At 37.9% G+C, this 18,031-nt stretch overlaps 1 protein-coding gene and 1 long non-coding RNA gene across 3 annotated transcripts; one reads left to right on the top strand and one right to left on the bottom strand.

The window, feature by feature from the left end:
- Window positions 1-359: 359 nt before the first annotated feature.
- On the top strand, window positions 360-14,224 carry kcnh6b (potassium voltage-gated channel, subfamily H (eag-related), member 6b). 2 transcript variants are annotated; one of them, XM_032573375.1, is made up of 12 exons: window positions 360-1,306; window positions 2,679-2,792; window positions 5,787-6,212; window positions 7,394-7,787; window positions 8,372-8,571; window positions 8,676-8,928; window positions 10,449-10,642; window positions 11,307-11,412; window positions 11,496-11,903; window positions 12,512-12,683; window positions 12,950-13,154; window positions 13,900-14,224. In XM_032573375.1, exons 2-12 carry the CDS (start codon window positions 2,700-2,702, stop codon window positions 14,197-14,199), a joined length of 2,751 nt encoding a protein of 916 aa, XP_032429266.1. In that variant the 5' UTR covers window positions 360-1,306; window positions 2,679-2,699; the 3' UTR covers window positions 14,200-14,224. The 2 variants fall into 2 exon arrangements, with proteins under 2 accessions (XP_032429266.1, XP_032429265.1); XM_032573374.1 differs by having other exon boundaries at window positions 8,372-8,586.
- LOC116726602 (uncharacterized) lies at window positions 13,966-15,819 on the bottom strand. Its single transcript, XR_004340626.1, has 3 exons — window positions 15,446-15,819; window positions 14,169-14,213; window positions 13,966-14,070 (listed from the first exon to the last, which is right to left on the bottom strand). It is a non-coding gene; the product is annotated as an uncharacterized LOC116726602 (long non-coding RNA).
- Window positions 15,820-18,031: the final 2,212 nt, after the last annotated feature.

Below are 18,031 nucleotides of genomic sequence, written 5' to 3'. Positions count from 1 at the left end.
GTTTTAAAAATGTTTTTGTGGCCCCATGTGCGGTTAACTTAAACATTTCGACACGAACCCGAAGACAGCAAAGTTCCTCGTGCGTAAACTACCTTGAAGGTGACCTACTATGTTTTCTTGAACAGGTTAGGATCGGTCTATAAAGAAATCATTGCTTTACTGCAGAGAATCATTATTAGATAATCAGATTTCAGTCTGCTCAGTTCTGCCTATTTTAAACTGTTTTAGAAGCTCCTGTCTCTTTAAAGCCAAATAAGCTGCTGCTGGCCATGCCCCCAAACTCAACATTTACACTCACACTTGAAAATGGCTCCAAACAGATGCACAGTTATGTAACCGTACATCTTTGAAAAGTAGAAGTGGATCCCGCTGCACAACCAACAAGAACGCAGCAAGTGGTTTCTGGATGGTAAGTGAACAATAAAACAGTTGTCTTTTCCAGCAGCCATTGTACAGCAGCAAAACCAGGTGACCAAACGCACTGGAGTTCAGCGTGGGTTGCTAGTCAACAGGCTGGTGTTTAATTGAATGAGATAAAAGGCAACAGCGTTGGAAGTAGTTTCTTTCTGCTTGTTTATCCACAAGGCAGCCATACTGGATTTTAACTTTCAGTTTTTGGGGTTCCTCCAAATGTAAACCAATAAATTTATGTATTACACAAAAACATAATGCAATACAAAATAAAAATGTTCTGTAGAACGTTCTTCCATTTACATCAAATATATAAACGCCTAAAGTAGTTCTTGTTGATCAAATTAATTTTACTGATGCTGAAGGGTACAGCTGAAGGACACTTAAGAATAACGTCATCATGGATTATTACACACCGCCATACTGTCAGTCAATAACATCCAACATAAACAACATGCATGCAACAAATTCAAATGCAGCAATTCATTACAACCAAGTTTCTCAATGTTTTTCAACACTGAATCGCAAATAAAACTTTTTCTCCCAAATTAAACTCCCTCCAAATCATTCGCCATGCTGACGTGATGCTAAAAGGGAAACCCAGTGACTGTTTCCCCTTCGCTTTGTTATCAATGCCCAGTATTGATCTTCCCTTCGCTTCCTGTCAGCTATTGCGTGGCATTGATTGGCTTCCAATGTTGGTGTGCTGCAGGGCAGTCCTATGCTCTGAGCCAGCCAAGCTGGGAGGTCCAACATCGACAACCGCAGTCACACAGCGCTAGCAAGAAGAGCGCTAGTTTCGCCCAAACATGGATCCAGAACAAAACACTTTGGAGCACGACGAGGGATCCTACCAGTGATGGTTAAAACAGGCTAAGTTTCTGGATCAAATCAGGTTTGTTCTACTTATTTTTATGCTTTTAATGATTTGATGAGCTAGTCAGATATTTTTCGTTTACCACTCAACAAGTACCATTGTCTTTTATCCAAGTGTTACTATTAAGTGTGTAAGAAAAGTATATTAAAAGTCAGTACAGCATTAGATTACAAACTCTTTTGTAATCAATACAATGAATGATAAAAAGGTAGAAAATAAGATTTAAGGCTGGTACTCTTTTCCCATTCTAAAATTCAAACACTTTTCAATCATTTTTATGTAAGTTGTCAAACTTTTATAGTCTAGCAAATTGGAGTTAAATACAAAACAAATGAACTGAATAAAGTTTAAATGTCTTGTGATCATATTCTACAGAAGGGCCAAGGTAAAATATAACATAATTTTAAGGTTTCAAATAGGTGCTAGACAATAAATCATTAACATATCACAATAGACACGTGATCAGTATCAATACGTCTGATAAAATATCCAATATTTAATATAATCACTGAAAGAGGAAAGATTTTAGCGACTCACAGCCAGCTAAGCAAGGTTGGTGGAACCAACTACCTAACTCACTCTCTGGTTACCTAGCAACTCACTCACTCTTTGGTTACCTAGCAACAGCTTGTAGAGTAACTTGTAGCAGTTTCAAGTTTTGCCACTTTGCCTCATAACTGCTTAAAAACAAACAGCGTTGAGTGAAAACTGTGGGCAAAACAGGAAAGGTCACACAACCAGATTGACATTATTTCAGATATTTAAAACAAAAAACGAATCAATTATTATTGATATTGACTGATAGGAAAAGCTTGTATATGTTTTTCAGCCATATATCGTCCAGCTCGTAGTTTGAAATGTCTCTCACACACTTGACTGGTCTGAAAACAAAACAGTAATTTAATTTAAATAACGTTGTTTAACCTATAAAATATAAACCAACATTAATTTCAATTACACAAATCAACAAGTCACTGACAAATTACGAAAAATAAACACCCCAACAAATTGTGTTAATGTAAATTACCTTTCCGCTCAAATTACAATTAAATCTCTAAAAACTTTTCTTGCCAATTTGCCAGTTTGCGAATTGTAACTGATGTAAAACAAGAAAAGTTTAGTCTGATTTAACTTCAGATGGTGAAAAAAAATGTGTTTTCTTATTAGGTGTATGACAATATCTGGTTTCAACTGTAAATACCATTTTTAAAGTTTAGGCTTTTAAGCAAGCATTAGATTGCAATTTATTACAAAACTGCGCAGTTTGAATATCAAGCACTTCCAAGGACTCTACACAGAAATCAAGCACTTTCCATGAACCTAACTGAAATTACAGGATTTCCAGCAGCCGTGCGAACCCTGAAGGTTAAACTGTGCATCGTTCCTCCAGGTGAGGTTTAGGTTTGGCCCGATGACGGGCGAGGATCTGGCCGTCAGGATGGAGCTGCTCAGCCCGCCGCAGGCAAAGGAACGGTCTCAGAACGTCACAGAGAAGGTCACGCAGGTACGGCGGGAACCAGAACCGCGTCCAGGCTCTCATGCCGTCCAATTTTTGTGTTTTGAATATTTAATTCTCTTTAAATGTAGATTTTTTTTTCTCCACCAATGAACTCCTTGGGTTTACATAGTGCAAAGTTATGCCAGAAAGTCCAAGTCGGCCATCTTGTTTGACAAATTTTACAGCTTCTGTTTATCTGAACTTTGAATCAACTCTACAATAAAATATGATAGGCAGGCTAAGATAAAGTCCTATTGTTACAAAAATAATAAGAAATAATACTAGAATAAAGTCTTAATATCAACAGAATAAAGTCGTGATATTAGGAGAATGAAGTTGTAATTTTATGAGAACTCCAACACAAACAATTATACAGTATTAGCGCCATATTAAGGGAAAATAAATAAAATAAAATAAAATTACCAAAATATAATCCTAAATTATGAGATAAAAGCTGTATGGGAATAAAGTCAACATATTAAGTAATTAAAGTTGCACGAGAATAAAATCGAAATAATACAAGAACAAAGTGAAAGTATTACAAGACTAACATCCTGATATTAACATTTTATTTTTATTTTTTAACCCCTCCAGGGGGTCTTTTGTGGGCTCTAGTGTCCCTTATATGACAGTAGACTGACAGGAAACGGGGAAGGAGAGGGGGGAGACATGCGGCAAATGTCGTCGGGTCCGGGAGTCGAACCCGCGACGGCCGAGTCGAGGACTGAAGGCCTCCAAATATGGGTCGCGCTAACCGCTACACCACCACGGCACGCCCGAGATTAACATTTTGACTTTTATGATTTTATTCTCGTAATTAAATTTTTCTTATTTTCTTGGCGTGGCCCTAATATAAAATAACAAAATAATTTCTCAGTATAATAAAACAAAAAATCTCGTAGTCTGGCAGTAACACCCTGTCGTACAACTCAGGGAAGGTAAAACTGAAATAAAAACAACGCTTTGAATTATTTTTTAATTTTTAATTTGATTTGGTATAAAAAGAAAAAAAACCTGATTTTATTTTTAAGCCGTATCGGCCTTGATGTCTAGAAAACATTTATTTGGATTGATGAAACTCACCAACCAACTAATGTTCACCAGATTCAAAAACAAATTCAAATTTAAAAACACTTTATTAAACCCAAAGGGAACTTCATATTATGAATTATTATAATTAAGAATTATTACTTAATTATTATTGTTTAACATTAATTATTTTTTCTTAGTAATTAGAAATGAAATAATAAAGAACCTTTTAACTTTAAATATCCACAGCAATGTTTTGTGAATCCTGGTTTTGCTGCAGAGCCAGGAAATGGTCTCTGAATTAACGAACTCACTCAGTCACCAGTAAAACTCATACATCTTTCTGTGACTTCATGGCGTCCGGGTTCAGTGTGCCGTTAGAGGAGAACAGGCGAACCAACATCCCCACTCTGCCGCCATGATGGAAAGCTGCTGCTAATTAACCCTCTAATGGAAAAATCAGTGGGCGGCTGATAAAGATGCACCGTGTGGCAGTTCAATTGAGAGCTGCAGTTGTTACCAGTGCAGCCCTCAGGCTCCCAGTTCTGCACCACTGGACCGTGGACAGTAAACAAACGCCAAAGTTGAGCTAGCACCGACCTGTGACCTTCCAGCTCCTGTCTGTGGGATGATCTATCTGTGCAATACTATGGATTCATATGGCTAACAGATATGTCAGGAAGGTCAGGGGTATTTTTCAAGAAAGTTCGTTTCAAATTAGGCGAGTCAATAGCAACAGCACTGACGGGGGAACAAAATTAACTCGGTGCAACATCCAGTTCATCATTTCAGCCCCGCAACCCAGCAGATGGCCAGTCAGCCTGGACAACATTAATCAAAGGAGACATGTTCTTCAAAACGTAGTCTCTGTGACGTCTTTACTAAGAAAATAACAGAAATGTCTTCTAGAAAAACCGGTTTGAGGCTCTGTTCAGCGAGAGACAAGATGTTAGGCCTTAGAAATAAAATCGGATCATTTCACATCAAATCCAGTTTCGAATTTCAATCGATTTTCACTTTTCCTAAAAAAAAAAAAAAAAAAAGACATAAAATATTTCAAAAAGTGGCTTTCATTAGTTTAATTACAAGAGTATCATAAGATTAGCAGAATATAGACAAAATTTTACCATAAATTTTGTCTATAAGAATCTATATTAATAAATTCTTAAAATTAATAGAAAAAGTTATTTTAATGAGAAGTAAGCTTGGATTGCTTCAAAGTCAGTTAAATTTTTAACTTGTGTTGGCGTACTCACTAAATTACTTATTTATTCCCCTAATATTACAACTTTATTCTTGCATTATTTCGACTCTATTGTCGAATGACTAAAGTCTTGTAATATTATGATTTTATTCTTGTCATTAAATAAAAAATAAATCTTTCCCTCATCCCAAGTTTGCTATATAGCTGATCTGAAGTTAAACAATTTTTTAAAATCCAAATTTTACAAAAATGAAATCTTCAGAAACCAAAATTCTGATTATTTGATTGAATCGATTTATCATCTGGCCTTAAGTCAAAATATTTTACACTCGGAAGAAATGACTAAAAAGTGCTTACAGGTTAGAAAACATGTCATTGTATTAGGGTGTCGTTAACAATTGTTGACAGCAACGAAGGAGTAAATTTCCATTTAAACAAAAATTACATTTTGATATTGATTTCAGAATTTTTCAAGAAAAAACTTTAAAATTTTTCTGAGCTTGTAAAGTCAAACATTTTAGATTTTTTTACCTTTGGCTCTGAGAAATTTCCAAGTATTTTCTAAAAGAATTTCAAAGATGAATCTCAAAATTTCAGATTTTTTTTCTCACAAATTTTCAACTTTTAGAGGTCAGAAATTTACACTTTTTTTTTTCTAGAAAATGTATGAGTTTCTGAGTTTTTTGGCAGAGATTTACTCCTGTATTTTCTATCTGCAGTGTCCAAAATATCCAATCATGGAATAACGTACCGTTGTCCGATTGCAGGTGCTTTCTTTGGAGTCGGACGTTCTGCCAGAATACAAACTCCAGGTTCCGGAAACAACATGGTGGATCCTGCTCCATTACAGCCCCTTCAAGGCCTTTTGGGACTGGATCATTCTGCTGCTGGTCCTCTACACGGCCGTTTTCACCCCGTACTCAGCCGCCTTCCTGTTGGACGAACACGGCAACCTGCGGCAAAGACGATGCGGCTACACGTGTAACCCTCTGAACGTGACCGACCTCCTGGTGGACGTGCTCTTCATCGTGGACATAATCATCAACTTCCGCACCACGTATGTGGACCACAATGACGTCGTCGTCACTCAGCCGAGCCGGATAGCAAAGCATTACATCAAGGGCTGGTTTCCGATCGACATGCTAGCAGCGACGCCCTTTGACCTTCTCATTTTCAGATCTGGGTCTGACGAGGTGAACATTTCTTTGCTACAATCCATTGTGTTGGCCCAAAGTTGTAGTGTGATAGTTTTCATATTTGTAATTCTTAGAATTTTTGTGCCTTTTTCTGGTAATTGTATCTCTCTTGGTCCATCTGGGTCAATCAGCAGGAGGAAAAGTTGTGAACTATGACGTCAATTTTCTGCAGTCTGCAATTTTGTGATGCGGATCAAAAAAAGTCACTACAGAAATACAAAATCTTACCAAGTAATTTTGGTCTAGTTTTGAGTGCAAATATCTTAGAACACTTTAAATAGGACAAAACAAATTTCTAAAACATTTTCAGCAAGATACAGAATCTTGTTTTAAGTAAATAATTTCTCATTATTGGTGAAAAAGTTCTAGTCCCACTGGGAGATTAATTTCCTTATAACAGGGAAAAATTTCTTGTTATAAGTGAAATAATCTGCTAGTAGATTTAGTACTTTTTCATCAACATTGAGTTGTTGACTTAAAATAAGTTCCTATATCTTGCTGAGAAGTTACTTGTAAGTTAGTAAGTTAAATCTTGGTGGTATTTTGTATTTTTGCAGTGAACGAACTCTGGTTCGCCTATAAACCTCGGTCTTGGTTCGGTTAAAGTGAACTCTGGTGTGGTTTGAATGCGTATGTGAACGCCAAGCGGACTGCAGACCGCTCCAAAAGCAGGAAGCGGACTACATCACAGGGCATTCTGGGTAAAAATAACCAAAACAAACACGTTAGCCTAGCGCTAGCGGGAGAAATGTATTGGTCTTTTACCAAAGAACAAAGAGAATTCCTACAGCCGCAAAAATATGACTCCACTCCATTTTTGTTTAGTTTAGCCAAGGAAGAAGAAAGTTGCTTCAGTCTTTTTTTGTAATTTCCTTCAGTGGTTCTTCGTGCAACACCACCACAGGCAAGGAGGGGAACAGGTTTTTCAATCGGTTTGGTTTTTTTGACAGTGCAATGCGAAAGCAAACCACACCATATGAAAATGTAACAAATGTTGCAATTTATTGGTGTGAAAACACCCTTAGATTAAGCACTACTTTGTGTCTGTTATGTAAAATCCCCCCAAAAGACACCAAGAGTTCAAGAGGTAGGAGTACTTTCCCAAGTTATTGTATTTTAATTCTCATTGTCTAATTATGCATTACATTTTTCTCTCCTGTTGCCCATGGAAATCAAAGATGGCAACCTTAACCAGCCTGCTCAAAACGGCTCGGCTGCTGCGGCTGGTCCGTGTGGCCCGAAAGCTGGACCGATACTCCGAATACGGCGCCGCCGTCCTCTTCTTGCTCATGTGCACCTTTGTGCTCATCGCCCACTGGCTCGCCTGCATCTGGTACGCCATCGGCTTCGTGGAGAGGCCGTACACGGAGACCGGCTGGCTGGACAACCTGGCTGAACAACTGGGGAAGGCGTACAACGAAAGCGACTCCACCTCTGGGCCGTCGGTGAAGGACAAATACGTGACGGCTCTGTACTTCACCTTGAGCAGCTTGACGAGCGTCGGGTTTGGGAACGTCTCGCCAAACACAAACTCCGAGAAGATTTTCTCCATCTGCGTCATGGTCATTGGCTGTGAGTGAGATTCAAAGAACTCAAAAAGCTACGACCAAGTATTAATGTTTTTTCTTAAATTACGAGAATAAAGTCATAATAGTATGACTTTGATACTGTATGTATGATAATTCTTGATAATTCTGGTATCAAATAAGTTAATACGATAAAGGTACGAGAAGTTGTACAGAATAAAGTCAAAACAATACGTGAATAAAGTCATAATAATGTGAATAAAGTCATAATATTTGAGATGTCATAATCTTACCAGAATAAAGTTGTAATATTATGACTTTATTCTGGTATTATCAGTAATGATAATATGAGATTATCACATACTCAAATATGATAATATGAAATATGACTTTAATTAAAATTTTATTCTTGCAATTTTTTATTTTGTATTTTCTTAGCGTGGCTCTAAAACTCAATTTTAAAAAAACTACTTAAAGATATGATAATAAACTTAAGATTGTTCATTTTACGGCTACAACTAATCATTATTTTTTAATCCGATCAATCAATCGATTATTCTGATGACGCATATTTGATTAAGGATTTTCTAATTATAATTGTTATTTTCTCCTCTTTTTAATCTGTCGCAGCCCTCATGTACGCCAGCATATTCGGAAACGTGTCGGCGATCATCCAGAGGCTTTACTCCGGCACGACCCGCTACCACACCCAAATGCTGCGGGTCAAAGAGTTCATCCGCTTCCACCAGATTCCTGGCGGCCTGCGCCAGCGGCTGGAGGAGTACTTCCAGCACGCCTGGTCTTACACCAACGGCATAGACATGAATGCTGTGAGTAAAGCAAAGGTGTGTCCTCCAGTAGCTGCACTGTCAGGTATTAACGAGTTACATTTCATCTCTGATGTGAGGATGGGTTTGTTTTGCTCCTTTTAAAGGTGCTGAAGGGGTTTCCAGAGTCGCTGCAGGCAGACATCTGCTTGCACCTCAATCGCTCTTTGCTGCAGAACTGCAAGGCTTTCCATGGAGGCAGTCAAGCTTGTCTGCGGACGTTAGCTATGAGGATCAAAACGGTCCACGCTCCTCCAGGAGACACGCTCATCCACTATGGAGACTTCCTGGACTCCCTCTTCTTCATCTCCCGTGGCTCCATCCAAGTCATGAGGGATTATGTTGTTGTGGGTTTATTAGGTACAGTGACCTGTGTTTCTATTGGCCCCTTTGCATGTGACATCACAAATGCAGGCACCAGAATCCTGCATTTGTGCAAATCCTAGGAAATGCTAATTATTGAAAGACAAGTTTTTTCAAAATTGACATGCTTCCATGAAGCAAACAGAAACAGCTATCGTTGTAGTACTCGATACCGGTCTTGGTCTCGAGACCGGTCTCGGACCCTAAAAGTCTTGGGGCCTCATGCATAAAGCGTGCTGCGCACAAAAAATGTGCGGCTCCATATTTTACGCACAAGTCGGCATGTATAAAAATTTACTTTGCGTCAAAGTTTGCGTAAATATACGAACACTTTTTCGCTGGTGTGAAAATATGCGGCAGCCACGCAAACTTTCTGTGGACAATATCAAACTACAAAGCGTCAAAACTCACCTAAATACACTGAAATCTGACGACATTCAGTTATTTAGACCAAGAAGCATCAAACCCGATGTTTTTCATGATTTTAATATTTTATTTTTTAAACGTAAACGATGAAACTGAACCACATTTTTCCTCAGACAATAAGCTAACACGCACACAAAATAAAGAAATTTAAAATAAAAGGATGTGAAAACCTCACTCGTATGTAAATAGTACTTTTTCTAAATGTTTGTCTCATAAAGATGTAACGCATTGGTCTGTGCGTCGAAGCGCATGAAATGCATCTGTGGGGTCATTTCATTCTCACTAAAATTGGATCAGCAGATTAAATCAAACCTGCTGATTAAAAATAATCAACAGGTTTGATTATTTTTAAGGTGATCAAGGTGTGTATGCAGTCACACGTATATAAGTAGCTGCGCGAAGGTGAGCCGCGTAAGTGTGGAGCTTTGGCTCTGATGGAGCGATTGTTCAGAGATCATATTGATCAGCTGGGAAATGTTGATGATGGTTTATGAACGTTTAGGTTGCCTTGGTCTTGACTACAACACTGGAAACAGCAGCTACTGTTTGACCATAGCTGCTGTTTCAAAAGTAAAACATTTTTCACTTTTGAAACTCACAAATGTCCACATTTTTTGCGAGAAATGTTTTCAGATTTATCTCAAAATTTCAGTTTCTTTTTTTTTTTTTTTTGGCAAAAATGTACTTTTTAAAATATCTACAATGGCCCAAATACACCATCATAGGATTCAACACGTTCGAATGACACGACTTTTAATGAAATGTGTGATGCTGTGAGAGCCAGCTACACATTGCCTGGAAAAAAACCAAAAACAAGCATCATCCTCCTACTACTTTCTGTCATCTGTGTTGTTTTTCGCCTGCGGTAACATCCAGCTGTTGATCATGTGATTCAAAAAGTGTTTCCATTGCAATTTTCGTATTGAAAAGCATTCACTTTTTTAAAAGACTGTCATGTTTCTATTTAGCAAATTTATTTTTGATACTTCAATTTGTGCAACTCTAATGTTGACACATTAGAGTTGCAGCTTTTGGTGTTCGCGAGAAAAAGAGTTAATTCTTCAAATAAAAATGATTTTCTTTTCCTGTAGAAAAGAACGACATATTCGGCGAGCCTATCCACCTGTACGACGAACCGGGACGGTCCAACGCAGACGTGTGCACCATCACCTACTGCGACCTGCACCGCATCCCCAGGGAAGACCTGCTAGATGTGCTTGACATGTACCCAAGCTTTGCTGACAACTTCTGGAGGAACCTGGAGATCACCTACGACCTGCGAGACGTGCGTTGGCGAATCTTCTCCAAGAAATGATATGTTGCTATTTTGTTTAAAACAGAAAGAAGGAGCAAGGAATGAAAATAAAACAAAAGATTACAGACTACAACTCCCATCTCGGCTGCAAAAAACACAAATCTTACCAAGTTTTGTTGGTCTAATTTGCTCACTCACTCATTGGTTACCTAGCAACTCACTCACTCTTTGGTTACCTAGCAACAACCTGTTGAGTAACTTGTGCAGTAGCCATTTAAGGTTTCTGAACTGTGCCTCATAATTACTTAATAATCCACAACAGCAGCATGGAGTGAAAATTTGATAAACTTTTGCAGTATTTCAGAAATGTAAATAAAAAGACTGATCAATAATTATCAATATCGACGGATATGAAATGCTTAATTCATGATACTTTTTTCCAGCTATGTGGTCTAGCATTACTTTAAACCCCTCCACCCCGAAAACTGGCTTAAAAGTAAACTGAATACAAATACATAACACTTTTTTCTTAGAATAGAGTACCTATCATTTTCTTTTCCTTTCATAAATACGCTTCATTTGTTTTTGTCTTTCCCTCAAAAAAAAACCACTGAGAAAAAGTCAAGGCATATCAGACATTTTGAAAGCTCCTGTACGTTACGGCTGAATATTAAATGTGATTTTTGATCTTCAGACTGATCAAATGCCGCCAGTAATAACCAATGAATCTGGGGACGACGGTGAAAATCGCCACAAAGCGCGGCACCGAATCCACCCCCTCGACTGCAGAATAAGACCAGGTAGGCAACAAGGCTTTAAATCCGACTAATCACATGTTTAGGCAGGTTTACGTCCCGTCATCCGGAGATTTTCCTTTGATCAGATGGAATCGACCACGAAGACTCGTTCCCCCACCAGTCCTGCCACTGTTCGCCGCCCCAGGATGGCTGGGACGACCTCTGGAGCTCCTCCTGTTCCCAGTCCAGCGAGGATCTGTCGAAGCCTCCCACTCAAACCACCAGACCGGTCCTCTTCCCCACTGACGATCCCAGACCGGTCCTCTTCCCCACTGACGATCCCAGACCGGTCCTCTTCCCCACTGACGATCCCAGACCGGTCCTCTTCCCCACTGACGATCCCAGACCGGTCCTCTTCCCCACTGACGATCCCAGACCGGGCCCCGTTCCCACTGACGATCCCAGACCGGGCCCCTTCCCCACTGCGGCCCCACAGCTGCCCCAGAGCGGAGCCTCGGTGGGGAGGGACACGGAGCTGAACCAGGGCCACCAAGGTAAAAACGATTTCAGATTTATTCAGATTTCAGATTTATTTGTATCCCAAATTGGGAAATTGATGTTGCAGCAAGTATAAAAACTAAAAGACAAAGTATCAAAGATAATAAAAAATAAGGAACAACAAAAAATACCAAAAGGACATAAAATACAAATCAACACATAATGGGAAGAATACGGCAGTGTATTTCATTATTGACCGACAGTTGCTACAAACACTAAATCAGGTGCAAGTCCCCCAACCTTGTCCTGCATTAAAAAGAGATATTGCTGTAGGAACAAAGGAGTGCTTGTACCCGTTACTTTTTATACAAGGAAGTCTGAGCCAAATGAGTCTTGCATAACGTTGCATTATCAACATAAAGCAACTGATAAAATCTGTGTTTCCCAGAAGAAACATGAAATTCCTTCAGACTTCAGAATAACCTTTTTATTTTATTTCATTTTAACTTTTTTGTCTTGCTGTTTATGGAACCTACACACAGATTCACTTTTTTCACTTCCGATACCGATACAGATAACTTGGCGCAAAACCCCCCAATAATATTCAGAGTTTTTATACTCCCATGGTAACAATCTTTACTCTGTTGCCTCTGTGATTTCTTAGCTTCCTCGTTGAATCTGCCGGGAATGTATCGATACTGGCCAGATCAACAGCAGTTGTCCAGTCAGGTTTTACAATCTCCTTCCACCGGTAACCCAAACCCGCCTCTGATCCCAGAGGAAAGGCCCAGTGAGCTCGAGACGCGACTCGAAGTCCTGCAGTCACAGCTCCACAGGTACCTTCAGTATTTTCAGCTGCTTTAGTGTAAAGTATCCAAGAAGTGTTTTTACACATTCTGTGTATTAAAACATCAAACTTTTCCTTCTTAACTTAACTGTAATTTCCAGAGTTCTTTGAGATGATTGGTTAATGCATAGGAGCCTAACTCTGATCTAATATGTAAATGTTAGACATGTCTCGGATGGATGGATGGACGGACGGACGGACGGATGGCTTTACGTATAATGACTCGTCATCACTTCCTGTCTCTCTCCCCTCCAGGCTGGAAACTCGAATGACGGCTGACATCAATGTTATCCTCCAGCTGCTGCAGAGGCAGATGGCTCCAGTTCCCCCAGCTTATGGCACCGTGTCCCCCAGTATGCTTCCCATTGACTCCTCTGCCCTGTATGGGACTGGGACTCCAGTACTGGACAGCATACACCCAGTTTCCCCAGTTCGGATGGACTGCAGGGCTTCCAAACAGGTGTGGAATCACCATACCAAAGAACTCCATCAGATACATTCTAACTATAGATGCATTTACTAATTGTTAATTAATAGTTTATCAAATTAAAATTTGATTAACTAGTAACGACCAGGGCGCCGCTGGTCGTTGCTAAAATCACTAGAAAAAAAGTTTATTCTTCAAAATGAAACTGAAATTCGTGACATTTTTCAAGATTTATCTCAAAATTGTACATTTTCTAGCACATTTTTGACTTTTTAAACTCAACATTTCAGAGATTAATCTCAGTATTTTTGAGTTTTGTAAGCAAATTTTCAACTCTAGAAAAGATTTTTAATCTTAAAACTTGAGGGTTTTTTCTCAAATTTGTGACTTTTCGAACTCAAAAATTGTCTTTTTTATTCAACATTACAGGAATTAACCTCGATATTTCTGAGGGTTTTTTCTAGCAAACTTTCAACTTTTTAAACTCTTTTTTTTCTTTTTCTAGAAAATTTCTGATTAATCTCAATTTCTGAATTTGGTGGAAATTTACTCTACCTTTTTTTCTATCTACAATGGCCCTAATTTGCCGCTCAGAGAGACGATTGATGCTCTTACTGCAAGAGAAAAATCAGATTTTTTAAAAATGGCCACATTAATTAATTGTTAGTTTATCGACAAAAACAATCAACTTTACATAAACTCATTAATAACAACTTGAATTTCTAATTTTCACCTGAAATAATGTTTTGTAAATTTCACATTCTTTTCTTTACCTCAGAGTTTGGACCAGATGGATCTGAAATCCTCCAAGAAGTCCCAGGAGTCGTTATCCAGCGGGATCCACATGACTGCAGCCTCCGACGACACGATGTCCACGACTGTCACCCCCGACACGGACACTCACGCCGGGTTCACCCCCAAGTTACCGCAGCAACTGCCCAGATCCACCCTGGAACCCAACATGAGCCTGTGTGAGACGGTCCGCTTCCCGTCTTTGCCAGTGAACCTGGACCTGACCTCAGAACCCGCTGAGATCCAGAAACACACCTCAGACCCGGCGCTGCCCGTCTTCACCTGACCGGCCGTCTTCACCTGGACAGAATCAAACTGCTCTCAGGTTTTGGACGGGAGCGATTTTATTTTGTTTTTGAACAGCTATCAGGAAAAACATGAAGCAAAAATCAAATGCAGTGCCTTGCAAATGTATTCATAGACTTTTCCACGTATTTTCATGTCTTAACCTCAATTTTTAATGGATTTTAGGTGATATAAACACATAAAATCCAATTTAACTATGAAATGAAATAAATGTATGGTTTCCCAATTTAAAAAAATAAAAGTATTTCAACCACCCCGAGTCATTTTGGTTTTCCTCTACCAGCTTTACACACCTGAATAAGTTTTACCCTATTCTTCTATACAAAATGCATAAAGTTGCTTTAAAATAAATGACAATCAGTCCATATAGTAGTTTTTAAGTACAAAATTGCCTTATTTCAGTAACCAAATAATTTAGCAATAAATTAAGTTGCTGCAACAGAAATAAAGCTGGAACATGAGACACCAGGAAACATACAAGTTTCAATATTTTGTAACGTCTTTTGCTTGGTTTTGGCCAAAAACGTGACAGTTGTGCAATTATTTGAGGTTTAAATTGCATTGGGTTGTGATTTTTCACAAATCTGGAAAACTTCAGTTCATCACGAGGGGAAGCAGCACTTAAACTATGTAATGTTTATTTATTTAGTCGTTGTCCTGAATAGGGAAAGAACATGGACAGATATTCATTTGATCGTTCATCGCTGAGAAATAACATATTTATATTTGAATTCCAAGTAATAAATTCTGTTTTCCATGTTTTTCATATGCAATGTGTTTGTTAATATGAACCGAAAATGAGTGTAAAGTGAATGTTTATTCATGAAAAGTGTTTTCTCCAACAAAATCCTGACCTTGATCATTTTCTGAATGGCTTCGTGTTTCGTTTGAGCCTCAAACTCAGAGTATTTCCAGGCTGTTATTGTAACATGGTGGAAGCCCACCGAACCTTATTGATGTCTCTCTCGGCTGTGTGAGCCAGCATGGGGTCTTCCATGCTGGATGATTAACTGTTTTCTCAGTCTGTGTTGTAAATTAAACAGCTCCCTCTTCTGCTCAAAGTTAGTTACTGCATCAAATTTAGGGCGTTTTCACATCTGCTGGTCCAATTTGGAACCAAAGTCACTGAAAAGTCTTCTTGCCAATGTACTAAGATATTTGCACTAGAAACAAAACTAAAAATACTTTTGTGTTTTTTGCAGTGTGAACCAAACAGCTGTAGTTACCGAGTAAGTTTAGGTCCACTTCGTTTCAGTCAAAAGATGTTTAGAAATCAGTTTTTGTTGTTGTTCAGTAGGAACTCCAATCAGGTCTCTGCGTCCCTCACCTGTAAACAGGAAGGCATTCATCATCAACATTTTTTAATAAGTTCATATGCATTATATACAACAATACTGCACTGGTGCTAAAGAGAGACAACTAGAAATGAAGACTGGAAGAAAAACTTTTAATCTGTGGTGCTTAATTGCCTTCCAATTTGCTACTTTGACTACATAAGGACAAGTTTTCAATATTTCTGGAACAAACTGAAGAAAATGACAAAACAAAATCTCATCATACTATCATTAAAATTTATCATGCAAATGATAAATAAAAATTCTTAATTATTTTTTCATTTTAAATGATAAACGATACAATTAGGTTTGTCACAATAAATAAATCATTTAATCACATGATAAAACGAGTTCAATAACTTTCATTTGCATGATTTAATGTTTTTTTCTTTCTACCAAAAACTGGATGATAAAAGTCTGGTGTTTTGGTCTCAACTACCCTTTTTTGAAGAATAATTTTGTTTACAAAGACTTCATAATTCATTTTATTCGTTTTTTGTTGTCGTTTGTTTCGGATATTTAAAATGTCTTCCAGTTCCCGTGTTAACTGTTCCCTAAAATTTTAAGCTTATTCATACTTGAGTGTGTTTTTGCATTATTGTGCCTTTACCATTATATTGCTTGAAAATTGTCTCAAAGCAACAATATCATCATTTATCACAATAACGTTATATTTATCGTTTATCGTCCAGTAAAATTTATCGACAGGCCTATTACGATAAATGCCCACTCCTAATATACATAAGGTCAGACTATAACATATAAAAACACTCTATCCTTTAACATTTTAAGTCCCATTTTTATAGAAATTGAAGCATAAATAAAATGTTGGACAGTAAACAAATCCCTCCAGTTAAGTTTAATTTCGGAAGCCAGGGAATGAACAGGTTCCATGAACTTACCTTGTTGTTGTACTCCTTCTCGAAACTACTAGCAGCAACCGGAACCGTTAATCCGTTCGGACGGTCCAGTTCGAGGCGTAAACCGTCCATTGAATATATAGATTTCCATATTTCTAGTGCAAACATCTCCGAACCCGGTAACAAGTAATTACCGATAATGACGAGGACCCTGAACGCGTCGCAGCAACCGCCTACTTCGATAATAAAACTTGGTGTCTCCGCTAAATGAACGTTAATGAGGACAAAAGTAAGCTCAGCAGTTGATTTCTTGTTATTAAAAGCATTTCTTACCGGTAGAAACACAACTGGGATGAAAATGAGTGGCAAATGTTAAAAATTAAAAGCATAGAGCAGCCGGACTGGGTTCAAAAATATGGCGGCGAACAGAAATGAATGAGCGTCGTGGAGACGGCAGGTGTTGCCTTCTATACACCAAAATAATCTGGGAATTAATAGTACTGGAAAATTGTGTGCCAAGAAAGCAGTCCAGCAAATTTATTTAACTTGTTTTAAAATTAGGTTAAAGATTTTATTTTTTATTCACTCATTTTTTCGTTTCTATTGGTTTACATGCCCGAACAGTTCTTGCAAACAGCGACCACTTATCAGTAATTACGGTAATAATTTGAAGAAAAATATAAATTACATTTATTAGAAATCTTAAAGTACGCTTTATTTATACTAAATCGGCTGTGTTTGAATATTTTTTTTCATCCATTTTAATGTACAACTAGTGATCCTCATGTAAAGTGCAGATTTACGACATGTTCATGAAGGCAGCACTTTAGATAGAGCTACATCTCAGCTGGGGCTGATTGAATGAATCAGCACGTCGTTTCACTTGTGTACATGAAGTTAAAGGGGGCCACAGATATTTAAAAGCATATTTTAAAGATTTTGATTTGGGGGATAAAAGACACAATTATGTTAATATTAATGTTTTGTGGACAGATTTTGTATTTAAACGGCTAGGTTAGCTAGCATGTGAAAGCTAGCTAACCTCAGAAGAATTAGCTAACAGCGCCTCACAAATGCACAGCTAATGTGGGACAATAAAGAGCATTTCTATTTTATTCTATTCTAAAATAGTAATGTCACTGGGAGGCAGGAGTAATTTTGTAATGAAGTTTAACCAGCAACAGAAGGTTTCATTTATGTGTGGAAAACAAACTTGTTTAAACTTCTCGTTTACTAGAAATAAAAATTTTTTTAAAAGTATTTAGCAAAGGAATACCAAGTAAGTTTGAATAAATTGGACAGTTTCTATCAGCTACTACTGTGACCAATTTATTTCTGTATAGCATTTCAACATTTACATTATGGTTTAATGTACAAATCCCAACAAACTGGTTGTTATTTATACCCCGTCACAATCATAACAACCGTGAAAGGTAAAAAATAAAAATAAAAAAAATAAAGAAATATATATACGTATTCACAAAAAAGTCAAAACAGGTTTTCTTCAAAATGCAAATGATTGATTTTAAGTGTTGGGAAAAACTTCAACAAACTGTTAGCTGCATTTTCTTTTCTTCTTGTCTGATTAGATTACAGAAGTCATGTTTTTGCCCCGTTT

Source organism: Xiphophorus hellerii, chromosome 10 (genome assembly GCF_003331165.1).
Source record: "Xiphophorus hellerii strain 12219 chromosome 10, Xiphophorus_hellerii-4.1, whole genome shotgun sequence".
Taxonomy (NCBI): domain Eukaryota; kingdom Metazoa; phylum Chordata; class Actinopteri; order Cyprinodontiformes; family Poeciliidae; genus Xiphophorus; species Xiphophorus hellerii.
The sequence above is the reverse complement of the archived record's forward strand: the minus strand, read 5'-3'. Positions and strand labels throughout refer to the sequence as shown.